Source organism: Chiloscyllium punctatum, chromosome 1 (genome assembly GCF_047496795.1).
Source record: "Chiloscyllium punctatum isolate Juve2018m chromosome 1, sChiPun1.3, whole genome shotgun sequence".
NCBI lineage: Eukaryota > Metazoa > Chordata > Chondrichthyes > Orectolobiformes > Hemiscylliidae > Chiloscyllium > Chiloscyllium punctatum.
In genome coordinates, this window is record NC_092739.1 from 69,853,566 (window position 1) to 69,873,427 (window position 19,862).

The 19,862-nt window shown below is 41.0% G+C and overlaps 1 protein-coding gene across 4 annotated transcripts in view; it reads left to right on the plus strand.

Moving 5' to 3' along the window:
* Window positions 1-19,862, plus strand: part of slc30a9 (solute carrier family 30 member 9) — a 130,088-nt gene that overhangs the window by 96,195 nt on the left and 14,031 nt on the right. For all 4 annotated transcript variants that reach the window (XM_072568228.1, XM_072568218.1, XM_072568210.1 and 1 more), the window contains 2 exons: window positions 6,242-6,349; window positions 8,984-9,149. In XM_072568228.1, coding sequence (XP_072424329.1) covers window positions 6,242-6,349; window positions 8,984-9,149 — 274 coding nt within the window. The remainder of the gene's footprint in view (window positions 1-6,241; window positions 6,350-8,983; window positions 9,150-19,862) is intronic.

Here is a 19,862-nt window from a genome sequence, read left to right on the forward strand (position 1 = left end):
TTAGAGGCATTCTCTATACCAGAAACCTGGCTGTCTGTGCTGCATTCCCCTGAGAATACATTACCGCCTACATTTTCCAAAACAGCATACTTGTTTGAGATGGGGATAGCCACAGGATACCCTACATGACCTCCCCCTCCTACCTTTCCTGAAGGTAACTCATCTACCTGACGATCTGTAGTTTTTCTCCCTTCCAGTAACTGCCATCTGTCATACCCTCAGCTTCTGTAAATTCCTTATTGCCTTTAACTGCTGCTCAAACCAATCTGTGCGATCTGATATGTATTTCATTGCAAATCCTATCCTGCAGATATAATCATCAGTAAACTGGAAACAGTGCCTAATCTCCCACATCTGACAGGAAGAGCGCATCACTCTACTAAAGGTCACCTTTGCACTTTAACAATCTGTAGACCCAGAAACTAGCATAGTCTGCCTGTTCTTAAAAAAAACACTGCTCCAGGCTAACTTTGTACATACGCTTTATTTTTATTAAATTTAATTGAGACAGATCTCAATGAAACATAATCTAAAAAGAACCCAATCTACTTATTATAGATTTCCAAATCAAAAGAATAGTAAGGTTTCACTGAAAAACTATCCACATAGCTGTTTAAGATGGCAGTATGGATTTCTTTCTCATTTGAGTCATTTCTGATGTGGTCTGTGCCTTTGTCTCTCTCCTTCCTTTTTAAAATGCTGTTGTTTTGATCTATCTTCTCCCCAAAATTCCAAAACCATGCAACAGTTTGTAAAACAGTAATTACTGCTTCTTGAATTTGAGGAAATCAGCTTCAATATCGAAAATACCTCAAAAGTAACAGTTTTTACAACCATAATTTTTTTCCCAGTCCTCCATCTTTGATTACCCAGAATTATTTTTCACTCTTCTGACTTGAACCTACATTGCTGCTACTTGAAAGTCACCAAGTCAAAATCCTGGAATTCCCTGTCTAGGATGGCACAGTGGCTCAGTGGTTAGCACTGCTGCCTTACATCTCAATGGAGCAGGTTCGATTCTAGCCTTGGGTCACTGTGCAAACTCCACACAGACATTCTCCCCATGTCTACGTGGGTTACCTCTGTGTGGTCCAGTTTCCTCCCACAATCCAAAGATGTGCAGGTTAGGTGAATTGGCCATGCTAAATTGTCCATAGTGTTCAGGGACATGTAGGTTGGGTGCATTAGTCAGGGGAAATGTAGAGTAATAGGGTAGGGGGTTGGGTTACTCTTTTGGAGGGTCAGTATGGACTTGTTGGGTAGGGATTTGAACTAGTTCTTTCTGTAGCAGATAGATTGCCAATGAGTGGAGAATGCGTTTCACCATGTCTTCTAAAGACAAGTTGGGAATAGGCAACAAACACTGGCATTGCCTATACTTAAACTGTGCATGGGATGACAGCATTTTGTTATAAAATTAATAAAATATATAAAATTAACATTAATCTACTTTTCTTCCTAATCAATTTTTGGCCTCTGATTTTTAATAAAATTCCTTATGCTGTTACTTTTGTTTGAAGGCCTTGACAGGACTCAAATGTTTCAACCATATACTATTCATTGCCTGCAACCATTTTGTTATATTCCAGGCACACACTATTTCCCAGCTCACCACTTGCACTTTCCCCACCATCATCCCAACTACTGTGGAGGCTATGGACAGAATATAACCAGGGCTTTGTGTATGATTGTACAAGTAAGGAACTTGCCATTAGAAGAAGCTTGGGAGACCAGGAATGGGATGCAGTAGGCCGGTTTGTGTGATCAAACTATTCTCATGCCATCTTACATTGAGAGTGTTGGAGTACAGAAGAACCTCAATTATCCGAAGGACACGGGTGGGGAGTATTTCATTCGGTTAATCGAATGCCGGATAACATAGTTTAGCAACATTGCTAACATTGACATTCATCTGTATTTCAGATTCACTGACAGTTTTCAACTGCTGGTCGACGTTATTGTTTTCTGCTGATATTAGGCAGCTGGAAATTGAACCTCGTGGAATCCATTGATAATTAGAATCCCAACCAATAAACTGGCTCTGGTCTTTTCGGCCAAGAAATACTCCCTCTTGTGTAAAAGTAAAATTTCTACATTGTTTATAGGACCTAGCTTAAAACTTAGAATTTGGTGGCATCATGTACAATCTGTCCAATTTTTCTAGTCATTGGGTGCTCACAACAGCCACTTTTAAAATGGACTATTCTTGGTCACTTAAATCACAGATTATTTTAGTAGAATTTCTCTGGGACTAGAAGGAGCATCACTGTCATTTTATGCTTGACCTCAACCAGTATTGTTGTTCTTGCTATGTTAATATCAATGAATGGAAGGTAATTTAGTGACCCATGAAATGCTGAGTCTGCCATCAATTATCAATTTATAAAGGGCTGGGATTCCTACAAAGCAAAAGCATAACTTTAGTATTTTTAGCAGATCAATTTTACAAATGGTACTGATAAACACTTTTTATCTTAGGCAGGTACTGAATCAATGACACATTTGAATTACATTTCTTCATTTTCTTTTGCTCCAGGACTTGATGCAGTGAAACTGTAACGCCACCTGAAAGTAGAATTTATAAGGCTATCGAAATCAAAAAAATTTTTTGGCATAAAGCTCACCATCACCCTCTTGAGGAGAGTTAGAGATGGGCAATAAATGTCAGTCATGACAGTGAGGCTGACGTCCCAGTAATCTTTTGTTTAAAAGTTAAATAGGATTATTATTGGCCTAAGTAAACTAGAATCAATGGACAAGATTTTCATCAAGCAATATGTTTGAGTTGCAAATTTTCTCAATTATGTCTCCTTTATGAAGAACCCTGCTCACCTGGTGGTTTTGTCAGTAATGTGCATGGGTGGGCATCATTACCACCTCTGAAGGCTGGCTTGAAGGCCCATCTCAATTCGTTGTGACATTCGCTTACTTGTAGTAATTATTTGCACTCTATTTGTAACATGCACAATTTATTTATACCCACCCCATTTCCCTGCCATTTTCATTTTGAGTATCTGCTGTGCACAGAATGAATGAGCCCTTGGCAAATGTTTGATATGATCCTGAGACGCAAGCAGACGTATTCAAAAAATCATCTTTAAAATAAACTGCTTTTTCTTTAGCCACAATGCTGTCAATTGCACAGTCTTTCATGTTGATTTTTATTATTAATGATGAGCCTGGAACCCATTTTATAGTCCTCTAACAATCTAGAATTTACCTTATTGTAGAGTTTTGTGCTCCAACAGTAGACAGCAGCTTGAATCCAGACTTTGTGATTGAGAGGCAAGTGTTCTTCTACCTGAAACATAGCTGACACTTGAACGTTGTAGGGTTGCTTTTCAGACTGGAAGACAGTGTGGTCTGCAGATGCTGTAGATCAGTTGAGAGTGTATTGTTGGGAAAGCACAGCAGGTAAGGCATTATTTGAGTAGTAAGAAAATTGACATTTCGGGCCAGAGCCCTTCAGCAGGAATGAGGCTGGGAGCCTCTGGGTTGGAGAGATAAATGAAAGGGGGGGTGGGGCTGGGGCTGGGGAGAAGGTAGCTGAGTGCAGTAGGTGGATGGAGGTGGGGTGAAGGTGATGGGTTGGAGCGGATAAGTGGGAGGGAAGATTGACAGGTAGGACAGGTCATAAGGTCAGTACTGAGCTGTAAGGTGGGGGGAAGAGAAATTAGGAAACTGGTGAAATCCACCTTGATGCCATGGGGTTGAAGGGTCCTGAGGTGGAAGATAAGGTGCTCTTCCTCCAGGCATTGGGTGATGAGGGAGTGACTGAGGAGGCTCAGGACCTATGTGTCCTCAGCAGACTGGGAGGGGGAGTTGAAATGGTCGGCCATGGGGTGATGGGGTTGATTCATGTGGGTGTCCTCCCGGAGATGTTCTCTAAAGTGTTCTGCGAGAAGGTGTCCAATGTCTCCCCACTGTGGAGAAGACTGCATCGGGAGTAACAACTACAATAAATGACGTGTGGAAGTGCAGGTGAAATTTTGAATGTGGAAGGCTCCCTTGGGGTCTTGGATGGAGGTAAGGGATGAGGTGTGGGCAGAGGTTTTGCAATTCCTGCCATCGCAGGGGAAGGTTCCAGAAGGGGGCGGTGTGTTGTTAGGGGGTGTGGACCTGACCAGGTAGTTGCCGAGGGAGCGGTCTTCATGGAAAGCAGGTAGGGGTGGGGAGGGAAATATATCTCTGGTGGTGGGGTCCATTTGTAGGTGGCGGAAATGTCGGCGGATGATGCGATTCATGCAGTGGTTGGTGGGGTGGAAGGTTAGGACCGAGGCTTCTGTCCTTGTTGTGGTTGGAGAGGTGGGTTTAGAGAGCAGAGGTGCGGGACGTGAGTGAGATGCATTGGAGGGAATATTCAACCACGTGAAAGGGGAAATTTCTGTCTTTAAAGGAGGATGTCATCTGGTGTGTTCGTTGGTGGAGCTGGTCCTCCTGGGAGCAGATGTGGTGAAGGAATTGGGAATATGGGATAGCGTTTTTGCAGGAGGTAGGGTGGGAGGTGGTATAATCCAGGTAGCTCTGGGAGTGGTGGGTTTGTGAAATGTCACTGTTGAGTATGTCCTCGTGAATGGAGAGGTTGAGGAAGGGGAGAGACATGTCAGGTGGTTCAGGTGAATTTGAGGTCGGGGTGAAATGTGTTGAAGTTGATGAACTGTTCAACCTCCTTGTGGGAGCACAAGGTGGCACCGATGCAGTATCAGTTTAGCAGAGGAAGAGAGGAGTGGTGCTGGTGCAACTCTGGAAGATGGACTATTCTACGTAGCCGATGAAGAGACAGGCATAGCTGGGGCCAATGCAGGTGCTCATAAGCTTTCGTCTGGAGGAAGTAGGAGGATTGGAAGGAGAAATTGAGGGTGAGGACCAGTTCAGCCAAACGAATGAGTGTCAGCAGAAGGGTACTGGTGGGGACGCCAGGAGAGGAAGACTTGGAGCCATGTGACCTGTGGTGTGCCACAAGGTTCGGTGCTGGGTCCACTGTTTTTTGTAATTTCTATAATGATTTGGATGGAAACATAGGAGGTATAGTTTTTAAGTTTGCAGATGTTAGAGGTGTCTAGGGCAGCGAAGAATGCAACCTCAGAGTACAAATAGGGTCTTGATCCGATGGGCCGGGGAGTGGCAGGTGGAGTTTAATTTAGATAAATGTGCGGTGCTGCATTTTGGAAAGGCAAATCAGGGCAGGACTTATATATTCAATGCTAAGATCCCAGGGAGTGTTGCTGAACAAAAAGACCTTGGAGTGCAGGTTAGTGTTCTTTGAAAGTGGAGTAGTCGCAAATGGATAGGATAGTGAAGGATTAGTATGCTTTCTTGCTCTGAACATTGAGTATAGAAGTTGGGAGGTCATGTTGTGGCTGCGCAGGATGTTGGTTAGGCCACTGTTGGAATATTGTATGCAATTCTGGTCTCCCTCCTATAGGAAGGATGTTGTGAAACTTGAATGGGTCCAGAAAAGATTTATAAGAATGTTGCCAGGGTTGGAGGATTTGATCGATAGGGAGAGGCTCTATAGGCTGAGGCTCTTTTCCCTGGAGCTTCAAAGGCTGAGGGGTGATCTTATAGAGGTTTATAAAATCATGAGGGACATGGATAGATAGGGTAAATAGATAAGGTCTTTTCCCTGGGGTGGGGAGTCCAGAACTAGAGGGCACAGGTTTAGGGTAAGAGGGGAAAAGTTTTTAAAAGGGTCCCTGGGGCAACTTTTTCACACAGTGATCTGTGTGTGGAATGAGCTGCCAGAGGAAGTGGTGGAGGCTGGTACAGTTATAACATTTAAAAGGCATCTGGTGGGTATATGAATAAGAAGAGTTTAGAGGGGTGTGGGCCAAGTACTGGCAAATGGGACTAGAATAGTTAAGGGATATCGAGCTGACGTGGACAAGTTGGACCAGAGTTTTTTTTTTCTGTGCTGTACATCTAAGACTTCAGGTACTAAGAACAACACTTTAGGCACAGACTTTATACTCCAGTTTGTTGATGGTAAATCTTTTGATTTGGATGTGAAAGTATTATAAACTTCGCTGTTTGTAAAGTTTATAATGTATTCTACTTTGGACTACTATAAAGCAGCAGATATCCATTATTTCTCTGACCTCTATTAGTGTAGACAATATATTGTAATTATGTGACACTTTGATTCTAAAATAAAGCCTTCATATTTTAGCTGTATGTTTGACTGATTAACTTGCTCATTATGTCACCAAAGCATTAACAAGCAAACATATTTGTTTCCTAGTGATGAATGGTCATGATCCAACCACTAATGTTGTTTTGCTGGAAGATGCAGCTGCTGTGTTGGGTGTGTTGTTAGCAGCTAGCTGTATGGGGCTGACATCACTTACTGGTAAGATATTGTTAAAATTATCACAGGGTTGACAATTCAATTATTTCTTAATTTCCTGCCTTGAAAAGATACTGCATATGACTTTATGTATGTCTAACAGCATAGGAGCTCCATCACATAGTTTGGAGATATCAAAATTCATTGCATTTGCATTTAACTTTGCTAGGGGTCCTTATTACTGCATGTTGTTGTAAAATACCTTTTTAAGATCATGAACAGAGTTATATGCAACGTTAAATAAAATTATATTGGTTTAGCTAAAGCCATATGTTAGGCCCTTTGCTCAATTGGTGGGCAGCACGGTGGTTAGCACTGCTGCCTCACAGCGCCAGAGACCCAGGTTCAATTCCCTCCTCAGGCGACTGACTGTGGATTTTGCATGCTCTCCCCGTGTCTGCATGGGTTTCCTCCGGGTGCTCCGGTTTCCTCCCACAGTCCAAAAATGTGCAGGTTTGGTGAATTGGCCATGCTAAATTGTCCGTAGTGTTAGGTGAAGGGATAAATGTAGGGGAAGGCATCTGGGTGGGTTGTGTTTCGGCGGGTTGGTGTGGACTTGTTGGGCCGAAGGGCCTGTTTCCACGCTGTAAGTAATCTAATCTAATTTGACAACTAATCTTGCTGTATCCTTTTTGGTAAAAGAAATTTTCCCTTTTTGAATTTCTTTTCTATTACCTATACTGGTAATGTATGTTTAAAAGTTCAATTCCTCTCTCAATTTACCATTATCCTGTGACTTTCCCTTAACCTCCAATATATCCAAAAGTCTTCAATTCTCGACCGAATAGAAGGTCTTTTCTGAATCCAATTTCCTATTTTCTTGATATGTTAAAGACCTACTGAAGGTCTCCAGTAATAAAGCAGTTAAATTGGAGAAATGTTGAGAATCATAACTTAAATTTTTAGGAAAGGAGTGTTTTTGGGGAAAAAAATAACAAACACAGTATGATAAATTAATATTGAAGTGTATCTTTCAATTCAGCATGTTTTTACATAGATCTTAAGAGTTGAAGTGAAACCAAGTAGCCTTTTGCTTTAGTTTAGAACTTCTACCCTTTTATTATTAGTGCAGATTTCAATATGAAGTCATTCAAGTTACTGTACTTTTTAACATTCTCATCCAGCTGTTATATAAAAACCTTACTAAATGATGCAACAATACTATGTTTTTTTTATACTAGTCTTTGTTTCTAGTGAGCAGGGCCTTGCCACTGGAAGCATGAAGGCAGTTGTTCCTTCTGTGATTTAGGTTATTATAGAATTTGATGGATGATCCATTAGTTGGTATGTCATAATTAGGGGTCACAATTTCAAAGTTGTCAGCAAGAGAGCCAGGCGTGAGATAAGGAGAAGCTTCTTACTCAGTTATTAGGAATTGGAATGTGCTGCCTGGAAAAGTGTCTCTGGTACCGATATAGGTTGAATGGCCTCCTATGATGTGAAATTCCATGAGAAATCAAATTTATTTTGAAATGCCTTTCAGGTGACCAATAATAAGTGTATGAAAGTAGGCTCTTGTGACTAATTTATTTTTCACAACCTGATATTTTGCTTCAGTCACCTGATATGAACTAAATATTTGTAAAGTTGAAAAGCACTTTTAAAGTTTACCTAGTTTATAACCAATATTTGTACCTTCCAAAAACTCATGTAGATGCTGGAAATACAAAATACCTGCAGTAGCAAGTCAGGCAGCACCTGTCAATGTGGAAACTCACTTTGGATCATAATCTCTACTCCAGTTTTTAACATCTGCTTCTCCAGAGGCATATTTTGTTCTTTTGCTTGTCCTCTTGCTGCACACCAACATGTCTTTTGTCATTTAATCTCTTTTGACTTCAATTCTAATAATTTTGTTCTTACCTCCCCAGACCCCTCTTTCCTACCTCCCCATTTGCTTGAAACCTGCTACACCTTTAATTTTTAACCTTTTCAAATTCCAATGAAAAAGCATCACCATTGTACATTAACTGTTCACTTTTCATGAATGTTGCCTAATCTGAATAATACCAGTATTTTCTATTTTTATTTCCATATCTTCTATTTTGGTGTCTCTGTTAATGTTTATCTGTATGTAATATTTGTTCCATGTTCTTAATAGGGAGGCGATGGCCTAGTGGTGGTGTTGCTGGGCTGTTAATCCAGAGACCCAGATAATGTTCTGGGGACATGGGTTTGAATCCTGCCATGGCAGGCAATGAAATTTGAATTGATTCTTAATTCCAGATTGTTAAATGAATGAAGACCATGAATCCATTGAAGATTGTTGAAAAAGCCCATCTGGATCACTAATGCCCTTCAGGGAAGGGAGCTGCCAACCGTGCCTGGTCTGGCCTACATGTGACTCCAGACCTACAGCAATGTGATTGACTCTTAACTGCCCTCTGGGCAATTAGGGATGGACAATAAATGCTGCCTAGCCAGAAATCTGTACAAGCAACTGTACAAGGCATGCTTTTTAAGCCAATCCATGTCAACAAATTTTAAAAAATGCAGAGTAAAGGTTTGTTGATCTGCTTTCAGTAGCTGCCTGACATGTATAATTACTATGTTCTCGCATATAGGATGTTCGTTTTGATGCTCATACTCATGAGTGGTTTAAATAGTTGTTCATATTATGCATTCTTTTTACTCCAGGTAATCCCTATTATGACAGCATTGGTTCCCTTGGTGTTGGAACACTCTTAGGTGCAGTTTCAACATTCTTGATCTACTCAAATACCGAGGCTCTGATTGGGCGATCCATAAAGCCAGAAAATGTACAAAGGCTTACTGAACTTCTGGAGAATGACCCTTCAGTAAGGTAACTGGGTGGGTTACTCTGTCTGTCTTTCATAAAGAAACCATCAATGACTGCCAAAAGAAGAATTGTTTTAAAATGGTGCTTCAAGTAAGCTGTAAAGTGTGTGGGAGTGGGTTTCCTTATTAGATACAGAATATTCCTTAAATCTGCCCCATTTCTGTCCGTTTAAGTTATTGGATGAGAAAAAGGGTCAACTGTGTTTCAGGCATTTGATCCCTTTTCATAGTTTGTGTGAGCTCTCCAAGTGCAATCAGTGAACACATTCAGGCTTGGGCTAAGAATGTAAGTAATGCTTATACCACGCAAGCAGGAGGCAGTTATTGTTTTCCAGCAAGGGAGAATCCAACCATCTCCACTTGATATTCAGTGGCATTAATATCACTGAGAACCCACTATCAGCATTTTAGGGATTGTCTCTGACCAGACACTAAACTGGACCAGGTAGACAAACAGTAGGTTAAAGGCCAGGGGTTCTCCAGCAAATCACTTTGTTAGACTCCCTACTATTTGCAAGGCACAAGTCAGAATTGAAATGGCGTATTCTTCCATAATCTCTTTTTTTTTCAAGTGCAGCCTCCACAACACAACCTCCACTTAGGGCAAAGCAGTTTTCCAAATTGCACTTAGAGTCATAGAGATGTATAGCATATTCAGCCCAACTGATCCACGCCGACCAGATATCCTAAATTAATCTAGTCTTATTTGTCAGCATTTGGCCCATATCCCTCTAAACCCACCAGATGCCTTTTAAATGTTGTAATTGTACCAACCTCCGCCACCATCACTAGTGGCTCATTCCATATATGTACCAGCCTCCGCATGAAAAAGTTGACCCTTGGGTCCCTTTTAAAACTTTCCCTTCTCACCTTAAATCTATGCTCTCTAGTTTTGGACTCCCTTATCTTGGGGAAAAGACTGGGCTTCCTATCTTTCCATGACCTCATAATTTTATGAACCTCCTATAATCATTCAGCTTTCAAAGCTTCAAGGAAAATAGCCACAGCCTTGTATAGCTCAAACCCTCCAGCCTTGGCAACATCCTTGTAAATCTTTTCTGAAACCTTTCAAATTTCACAGCATCTTTCCTGTAGCAAGGTGACTGGAATTTAAGTCTTCTAAAAGTGACCTAACCAATATCCTGTACAGCTCCCAACTTCTATACTAAATTTACTGAGCGATTAGGCAAGCATTAACCTATGTACCTGCAACTCCACTTTCAATGTATTATAAAACTACATCCCAGGGTCTTTTTTTTTTTGTTTGGCAATCTCTCCAGGTTCTTACTATTAGGTGTACAAGTCCTGCACTGATTTGCCTTTCCAAAATGCACTTCATATTTATTTAAATGAAATTCTATCTGCCACACCTGATCTATAGACCCATCTGATCAATGTCCCATTGTATTGAGGTAACCTTTTTCACTGCCCACTTCACCACCAGTCTTGGTGCCATCTGCAAACTTACTAACCATACCTCCTTTATACACATCCAAATCATTTACAGTAGGGCCTCAATTATTCAAACATCAGTAATCCAAATTTCGGATTACCTGAGCAAGATCTCAAGGCCCACAAAAACAGCATTAGGCAACTCAGCATTCAGTTATCAGTTAAAAAGTGTTATGGCGTGCATTGCCAGATAATCGAGAAATGTTCGGATAACCGGCACTCATAAGTTACTGCTTGTTTCCAGTTATCCGAATGATCAATTATCTGAACAAAATACTCCCCGGTCATCTCATTTGGATAATCGAGGTTCTAGTGTATTTAAGTAACAAAAGGCATGTGAACCCAACACCGCTGGTTAAGGGCTTTCAGTCCAAGAAGTACTTTTCTGTTGCCACCCTCTGACTCCTACCTTCGAGCCAATTTTGTATTCTCGCTGTATTCCATGTGATCTATCTTGTTAACCAGTCCACTGTGCAGAACCTTGTTGAATGCCTTGCTACAGTCCATGTTGACAACATCTGCCACTATGCCTTCTTCAGTCGCCTTTGCCACTTGTTCAAAAAACTCAATCAAGTTAGTGATAAACTATTTCCCACGCAGAAAACTATAGGACTATCCCTAATCAGTCCTTAACATTCCAAATGGATGTAAATATTATCTCTCCTAATCCCCTTCAAAAATGTAATTTCCACTGACATCAAGCTCACCAGTCTATTATTCATTTTCATCATTCACTTCCCCTAACACAAATATGCTGTGCGAGCAGTTTCTAGCAAATATAAAATGCAAGGTAGCAATATTTCTTCAAAGCACTTTTCAAACCTCTGACTTCCACCATCTAGAAGAACAAGGGTGATAGGCTTGGGAGTTTCACCATTTGCATGTTCCCTCCAAGCTGCACACAAATCCAACTTGGAAATTGGTTGTTCTTTCACTGTCACCAGATCAAAAAACCTTTGAACTCCCTTTCTACAGCGCTATTAATGTTTATCTACATCAGATGGGCTCAGTAATTCAAGAAGGGGCTAACCACTTCCAGGGCATTTGGGTCTGGGCAACAAATGGTGACCTGATGATAGTCACATTTGTGAAAGAATTATTAAGAACTTTGAATCATAGAATGATTACAGAACATACAAAGGCTAATTTCTGTGTCAACTCTGTGTATGCTATGCTCAGTCAGTTGTACTGCTTTGCCTTTTTCTGGAACCCGAAAATTATTTTCAGCTTAGATAATTGCACAATTCTCTTTTGAAATAAATGATTGAATCTACATTTACCAAACTGTCCTGAAGTATATTCCATATCTTAACTACCTGTATGTAAAAAAAAAAGTCCTCCTGTCATTAGCTCTTTTCTTTCACCAGGCACCTTAAATGGGTGACCTCTGGTTCTTTATTCTTTCATCACCAGGGCAAGTTTCTCTCTGAAAGTTTTGTGAGATGTCGGGTTTCCAACACCTTGGATCAAAATTCCTCTTAACCTCCTTTTTTTTTGAAAAGAGAACTGACCTTGCTTTGTCAACCTATTCTTGTAACAGAAGCTTTTCATTCCTGAAACTATTTTTAAAATTTTTCTGGACTGTCTGCAGTGCTTCCATTTCCTTTACTCCATCGATAGTAGAACTTGATTTCCAATACACTACCCCACTGAGATGCAACAAAGTTTGAGATCTCATACAGGATTGATTTGAAACAGATGCAGCAGGGATTTGGTTGTGGTATTTGTCAATATTCTGTACTACGTATAAGACATGCCCCGGACACACGGAAAAATAGCCTCTGGATGCCGGAGTTGTCCCTGACAGTCTTAAGTGAGTTTTCAAACACCAGGTTGAATGATGTGGCAGGTAAACTAGAGGGTAGCATTGCCTGAGAGAGCTCAGAAGGCAGAAGTAATTGAGATACTAGCTTGGCACTTGGATGTAAAGGAAATGCACGAAAGAACAGGTGTTCCAGGAGTGAAACATCAGAATCCAGTGATATTCAGTTTAGTAAAACAAAGACCTGCAGATGCTGAAAATCTGAAACAGAAATTACTGGAGAAACTCAGCAAGTCTGGCAGTATCAGAACTTGAAGGGTCATTGGACTCTACGTTAACTCTATTTTCTCTCCACAATTGCTGAGTTTCTCCAATGTTTGTTTTTGTTTCAGATATTTAGGTTAAATCGGCTTGAGTGCGAAAAGAGATTGAAGAAACTCGAGCTGGCAAAGACAAAGAATTAACAGAAAAATATATGAAAAGTGATATAGAATTAAGAACATGGGACATGTTAATGAAAGTACACAAAGTGGAAGTGAAAAACATCCAAATTAGACTCCCAAAGAGAAGAGAAAACCAGGGAACATAGATATAATCTTGAAATGGTGCCATTGAACAGGAGATGTCAGAAGCTGATGCAGGCACAGGTGGGCAGAATCTGAGTCATAATTTGAATCCTGAGAAGGGTTTGCATAAGCCCAACCACAATTTGAGGAAGCATTCTTCATGTCTTTTCAGAAAATGGTGTGATACAGCTCAAAGTAATTTCACAGGTGAAGCACTGGAAATATGTGCTCAATTGTCAGGGGCTGTTTCTTGGGATAATGACAAAAAAAATGTTCACTGCATGTGAGTTAGTGCCTGGTGCATATAGACAACTTTTCAAAACTTAAGAAAACAGTCTGGGCAAGACTATGTAGAATTTGAAAGGGTTAAATCAAAGTAATTATAAGTAGTTATGAGTAGAAACAGAAACAGTGTATGACGATCTTAAGTTTCACTTTGTTAGAATTTAAAATCTCATTTGCCTTCCATAATAAGAAACCATGTTGAGGACTGGAGGACTAGACCAGCAACAATAATGGCTTCGGATTATGGACTAGCCCATCAGGTTTAACCTCTTTTTTTTTCTATCACCCTCTTAAATTTGAAAGGGATAGAAAGTGGGATAGTGAAGGGGAGGCAAGAAGCCAAGTTAAAGAATAGATAGCTGGCAATTCCCCAAGGTCATTTCCTCAGATCAGAAGGGAAAGGAGTGAGAGTGGAGGTGAAATCAGAGGCTGATGTGCTTCTATTGTAACAAGATGGAATGCATTCATTCAGAATGTTGGAGTTTGTGGTGGAAACCCATGGGATTTGTTAGCACTTGTAAGAATGAGACCCACAGCAAGACTGCGAAGGAAAAGGCCATGGATCAGGTTGTCAAGTTTAGTTGTAAGTAAAAACTGGATGCAAACACAGTACAAAAAAAGGGTAACTGAGAGATAGAAGGGATTTTGTCTAAAGGAAAGATAACCCCTTTTTCCTCAAAGGAAGCATCCAAACCCATAACAATGCTAACATACATGGGCTACTCAAGTTCTCTTGCTAGAGAAGATTAGATTAGATTAGATTACATTACATTACATTACATTACAGTGTGGAAACAGGCCCTTCGGCCCAACAAGTCTACACCGACCCGCTGAAGCGCAACCCACCCATACCCCTACATTTACCCCTTACCTAACACTACAGGCAATTTAGCTTGGCCAATTCACCTGACCTGCACATCTTTGGACTGTGGGAGGAAACCGGAGCACCCGGAGGAAACCCATGCAGACACTGGGAGAATGTGCTAACTCCACACAGCCTGAGGCGGGAATTGAACCAGGGTCTCAGGCACTATGAGGCAGCAGTGCTAACCACTGTGCCACCCAGAAGGGTGGCATGTTGGCTCAGTGATTAGCACTGCTGCCTCACAGCGCCAAGGACCTGGGTTTCATTCCAGCGTCGCGTGTGACTGTGTTTTCTCTGGACGCTCCAGTTTCCTCCCACAATCCAAAGATGTACAGATCAGGTGAATTGGCCATGCTAAATTGCTAATAGTGTTAAGGGGTATATGGGTTCAGTGCATTAGTCAGAGGTAAATGTACAGTAATGGGGAATGGGTTTGGGTTGGATGCTGTTCAGAGGGTCGATGTGGACTTGTTGGGCGGAGGGGCTTGTTTACACTCTGTAGGGATTCTGTGATTTTAGATTTTCCTCCTGAGAATTCAATGAAAGACAAAATGTTGATAAAAGGGTACGGTGAAGAGTGTATTCCCTTTTTCTTTGTATAAAATTGGACTGTCTGTGACTTATTGTCTGGATTACTGGTAATCAGGGTAGTTATTAACTTCCATGTGAATAGCGTTTTTGTACTGGGTAAAAACAATGACTGCAGATGCTGGAAACCAGATTCTGGATTAGTGGTGCTGGAAGAGCACAGCAGTTCAGGCAGCATCCAAATAGCTTCGAAATCGACGTTTCGGGCAAAAGCTTTATTCCTGATGAAGGGCTTTTGCCCGAAACGTCGATTTCGAAGCTACTTGGATGCTGCCTGAACTGCTGTGCTCTTCCAGCACCACTAATCCAGAAGTGTTTTTGTACTACTGAGGAATGATTTATCAGGAGTGAAAGTTGTAGCTTGACCTATAATTACAAAGTTCACTTGAGGGTAAAGTGATGGAACAATTATAGGAACAGTTTCCAGGTATTTTCCATCGTGTCCAGTGACCAGAGCAATGGCTGAACACCAGCTGAGCTTACAAATGTTACTACAGGCAGATGTTAGGGACTGAAATTCTGTTTAAGTATGAGGATAATTCAGAAGTAGTGTTTGGTATGTCTTTGTTAATTGAACCAAATGCAGAGTTAAGTTAGTTAGTAAGTAGCCCAAAAATGTGGATTGCTGGGGAATCAGCAGATCTGAAAACATTGTGGAGAGAAAGCAAAGTTAATTTTCGGGTCCTGTGACCCTTTTGAAATTCCTGAGTTTGTTTTTATTTCTGATTTCCAGCAAGTGCAGTTTTTTTTTGTTTTAGCTAACAGTCCACACTGATGCGGAGGCTGAAGGAATTCCAGCGTGCTCTACGTTTTAGCAGAATTCTGATGAGAAAGTGGAATTATCCTTTCACATCTGTATGAAGAATGGACAGTTATTCCACTAATAGTGGTACTACCTAGACATTGTGAATAGCGCATTATTTTGGGTAGGACATTTAGAAATATGGAAAATGCAGGCATTGATAAACAAGTCCAAGGTTTTACATGCCCAAAACTTCATAAAGACAAGTGTGCTATTGTAAAGCATGTTACATGGTGGGAAAACCTCAACATGTAATTAAGCACCTTTGTCGGCACCAATGTTCAAGGAACTGTTCAGTGGTGTTAGTAGAATGTGTAATACTATTAGATCCTTTGTTCAAGGAGGGCAGCAGGGATAGATCAGATAATTATATGTCTATGCACTTAATGGTAAGGTCCTGGGGAGTGTGGCTGAACAGAGACTTTGGAGTGCAGGTTCATAGTTCATTGAAAGTGGGGTTGCAGGATGTTGTGAAACTTAAATGGGTTCAGAACAGATTTATAAGGATGTTGCCAGGATTGGAGGGCTTGAGCTAAAGGGAGAGGTTGAATAGGCTGGGACTATTCTCCCTGGAGCGTTGAAGCCTGAGAGGTGACTTTATAGAGGCTTATAAAATCATGAGCATGGGCAGGGTAAATAGACAAGGTCTTTTCCAAGGGGTTGCAAGTCCAGAACTAAAAGGCATAGGTTTAGGTGAGAGGGGAAAGATTTAAAAGGGACCTAAGGGGCAGCATTTTCATGCAGAGGGTGAATTGGTGTATGGAATGAGTTGCCAGAGGAAGTGGTGGAGGCTAGGACAATTGCAGCATTTAAAAGTCATCTGGATGAGTATATGAATAGGACAGGTTTAGAGGGATATCGGCCAAGTGCTGGCAGATGACACTAGACTAATTTAGGATATTTGGTCAGCATGGGCGAATTGGACCAAAGGGTCCGTTTCCATGCTGTGCATCTCTGACTCTTATTCTGATGTCAGTGGTAGGGAAATTGTTGAAAAAACTTAAGGACAGGATTAATTAACACTTGGAAGGGCAACACTTTGGATTGATCAGGGATATTCAGTGCAAATTTGATGGAGAGAGGTCTTGGTCTGACTAATTTAATCAAGTTTTAAAAGTTGACAATGTATTGATGTAGTTTACGTGAACTTCAGTAAGGCTTTGATATGGTCCCACATGGAAGGCTGGTCAAAAAACTAAGAGCCTGTGGAATCAAAGCCAAGTTGGCAAACTGGATCCAACATTTCTCTCAAATCAGCAAAGGGTGATGGCAGAAGGTTATTTTGTGGTTAGGAGCCTGTGACCAGCAGTGTACCGCAGGGATCAGCGCTTAGACTCTTGCTGTTTGTTATGAACAATAGCGACTTAGATGTAAATATAGATGATATAATTAGTAAGTTTGCAGATGAGGTAAAAATTGGTAGAGAGGATGATGGTCTCAAACTAGAGTCTGATATTGATCAGCTGGTAAATTAGGCAGAACAATTGGAATTTGTGCAAGGGTTCCTCAAGATAGTGTCCTCAACACAACTGCTTTCAACTTCTTCAGCAATGGCCTTCCCTCTATCATAATATCAGAAGTGGGGGTGTTTGCCAATGAATGGATAGTAGTCACATTTATGACGACTCAGATGCTGAAGCAATCCATGTCCAAATGCTGCAAGTAACTGGACAATGTTCAAGCTTGATCTGAAAAGTGTCAAGTAACATTCATGCCACACAAATGCCAGGCAATGATAATTTTCAATAAGCCGCAATCTAACCTTAACATTAGTGGCATTACCGTCACTGGATTCCCCCAAACTGGACTCGCCATTTAAATATAATGGCTACAAGAGTAGGTTAGAGGCTAGGAATGAAGTAAAAACAATGACTGCAGATGCTGGAAAGCAAATACTGGATTAGTGGTGCTGGAAGAGCACAGCAGTTCAGGCAGCATCCAACTGCCTGAATTGCTGTGCTCTTCCAGCACCACTAATCCAGTAGAGGCTAGGAATACTGCAATGGGTAACTCGCCTACTGAATCCACCTACATATTAAGAGTGTGATGAAATACTCCCCACTTGCATGGAAGAGTGCAGCTCCAGCAACATGCAAAGCATGACACAATCCAAGACACATCAGCCCACTCGACAGTAGACTCTTCATAAATATCTGTCTCCACCACTGAGCTTGAAATGCACTACAGAAATTTGCCAAAGTGGCTTGGGCAGCATCTTCTAAACCCATGACTGCTGCTACTTGATAGCAAAGGGCAGCAGGAATATAGTGACACCACCGCCTGCAGGTTCCCCTCCAAGCCACTCACCTCCTTGACATATCAGTCTTCCTTCAATGTTAGAACGTAGAACATAAAGTACAGCACAGAACAGGCCCTTCAGCCCACAATGTTGTGTTGAGGATTATTCCTAATCGAAAATAAAATAACATAACCTATACACCCCTCAATTCACTGTTGTCATGTGTAGGTCCAGCAGTCGCTTAAATGTCCCCAATGACACTGCTTCCACCACCACTGCTAGCAACGAGTTCCGTGCATTCACAACTATCTGTGTAAAGAACCTACCTCTGACGTCTCCTCTATACCTTCCTCCTAATATCTTAAAATGATGACCCCTCGTGCCAGTCAATTCTGCCCTGGGGAAGAGTCTTTGGCTATTGACTCTATCCATGCCTCTCATTACCTTGTATACCTCAATCAGGTCACTCTCTTTGTCCTTCTGTCCAGAGAGAAAAGTCCAAGCTTAGTCATCCTGTCTTTGTAAGACAAGCCCTCCAGTCCAGGCAGCATCCTGGTAAACCTTCTTTGCACCCTCTCCAAAGCCTCCCTAACTTTCTTATAATAGGGCGACCACAACTGGACACAATTTTCCAAGTTTGGTCTCACCAGAAACTTGTAGAGCTGCAGCAAAACCTCGCGGCTCTTAAACTCGATCCCCCTGTTAATGAAAGCCAAAACATCATATGGTTCCCTAACAATCCTATTCACTTGGCTTGCAACTTTAAGGGATCTGTGCACTTGAACACCAAGATCAATTAGGTCAAAATCCTCTTAACTCACTTAACAATATTGCAGGACTGACAGTGTACAGGTAGTTCTTCTATAATGTGATGGATTCGTTCTTGTGCATTCCTGCATTATAGAAAATCGTGCTTTAGAAACAGCAGTTAGTGTTGGCATTACATCCAACACGTTTTAAAAGTTCATACGTTAGAAAGTGTCTGCAATTCATCAATCGTTGGCGAAACCTACGTTATAGCAGAACTAGCTGTATGTGGACTTTAGTGGTTCAAGAAGACAGCTCACCACCTTCTCAAGTGCAATCGGGGACAGCGATACCCATATCCCAAGCATGAATACATTTTACGAAAATGGCAGCTGATGGTACTATTTGTCTTTCAGAGTTTGGTGAAGGAGAAAATATTAATTGGAAGTATAAAAGGAGTTTGCAAACCAATCTGAGTTGGATTAAAAAGTGACTTGGTAAATTGAGAAGTTGTAGTGGAAATAACAAAGCAAATACTTATGGCAGGAATTGATTATATTTTGGGAAATGACCTGAAAGGTTTTAAAAAAGAACATTGGTTTCACAAAAGGTTGTGGAAAACCAGTAGCACTGAAAGAAATTTGTGTGTTATGAGATGAACATCCTGGGCTATTTCTTGACTCTGTTGTGACTGCAGGTCATTCTGCTGTAACTCAATGCAAATTCACTGTTACGTGATTGACGAATTGGGGATGCTGTTTGTAAAGCGTGAACTTTTAAAAAGGTTTGTTAGCTGTAATGCATTTACTCCACCAACACTTCAAGTACTGTTTCTAAAGTGCAATTTTTCAATAATGTACAATCGCACAAGAATGCGACTATTGCGTTTATAGAAGAACTGACTACATCTTAAGGCCATAAAAATAGACAGCAAGGAAAGGGACCATATCCAGCAGGACGATCATTTGGAAGTTGCATTATTGATTGCAAATTTCAAAAGCTTAACTAAAATGGATGAAAGTAAAGAGAGGTTTTATGAATTTAGTCAAGTTCTTCAATAGCAATGCTAAAAATTATGAATTCAAAACGTTATACCAAACAGCCTAGTTGAAAATTTAATGAGAAACAATGCCTCTGTTTTGTTATTTGAAAGAGACAGTATTTATGAGGAAATAGAGATTGTGGTATCTGAGGCATTGCAGCAGGGTTTATCAGGTAGTAGTTTCATCTGAGTATCATAATAAAATTTTACGTGATTCACTTTCCAGTAGCAAGTGCCTTAAGTATTAGATGAACACAGGCCAATTTTTGAGCCAGGTGGCAATGAAAATATAGTCAAATTCTGCCAGACATGTTATTTATGTCAGGTAGTGGGGAACTGCGCCCCTTAATTAAACTTCCGTTTTTAATT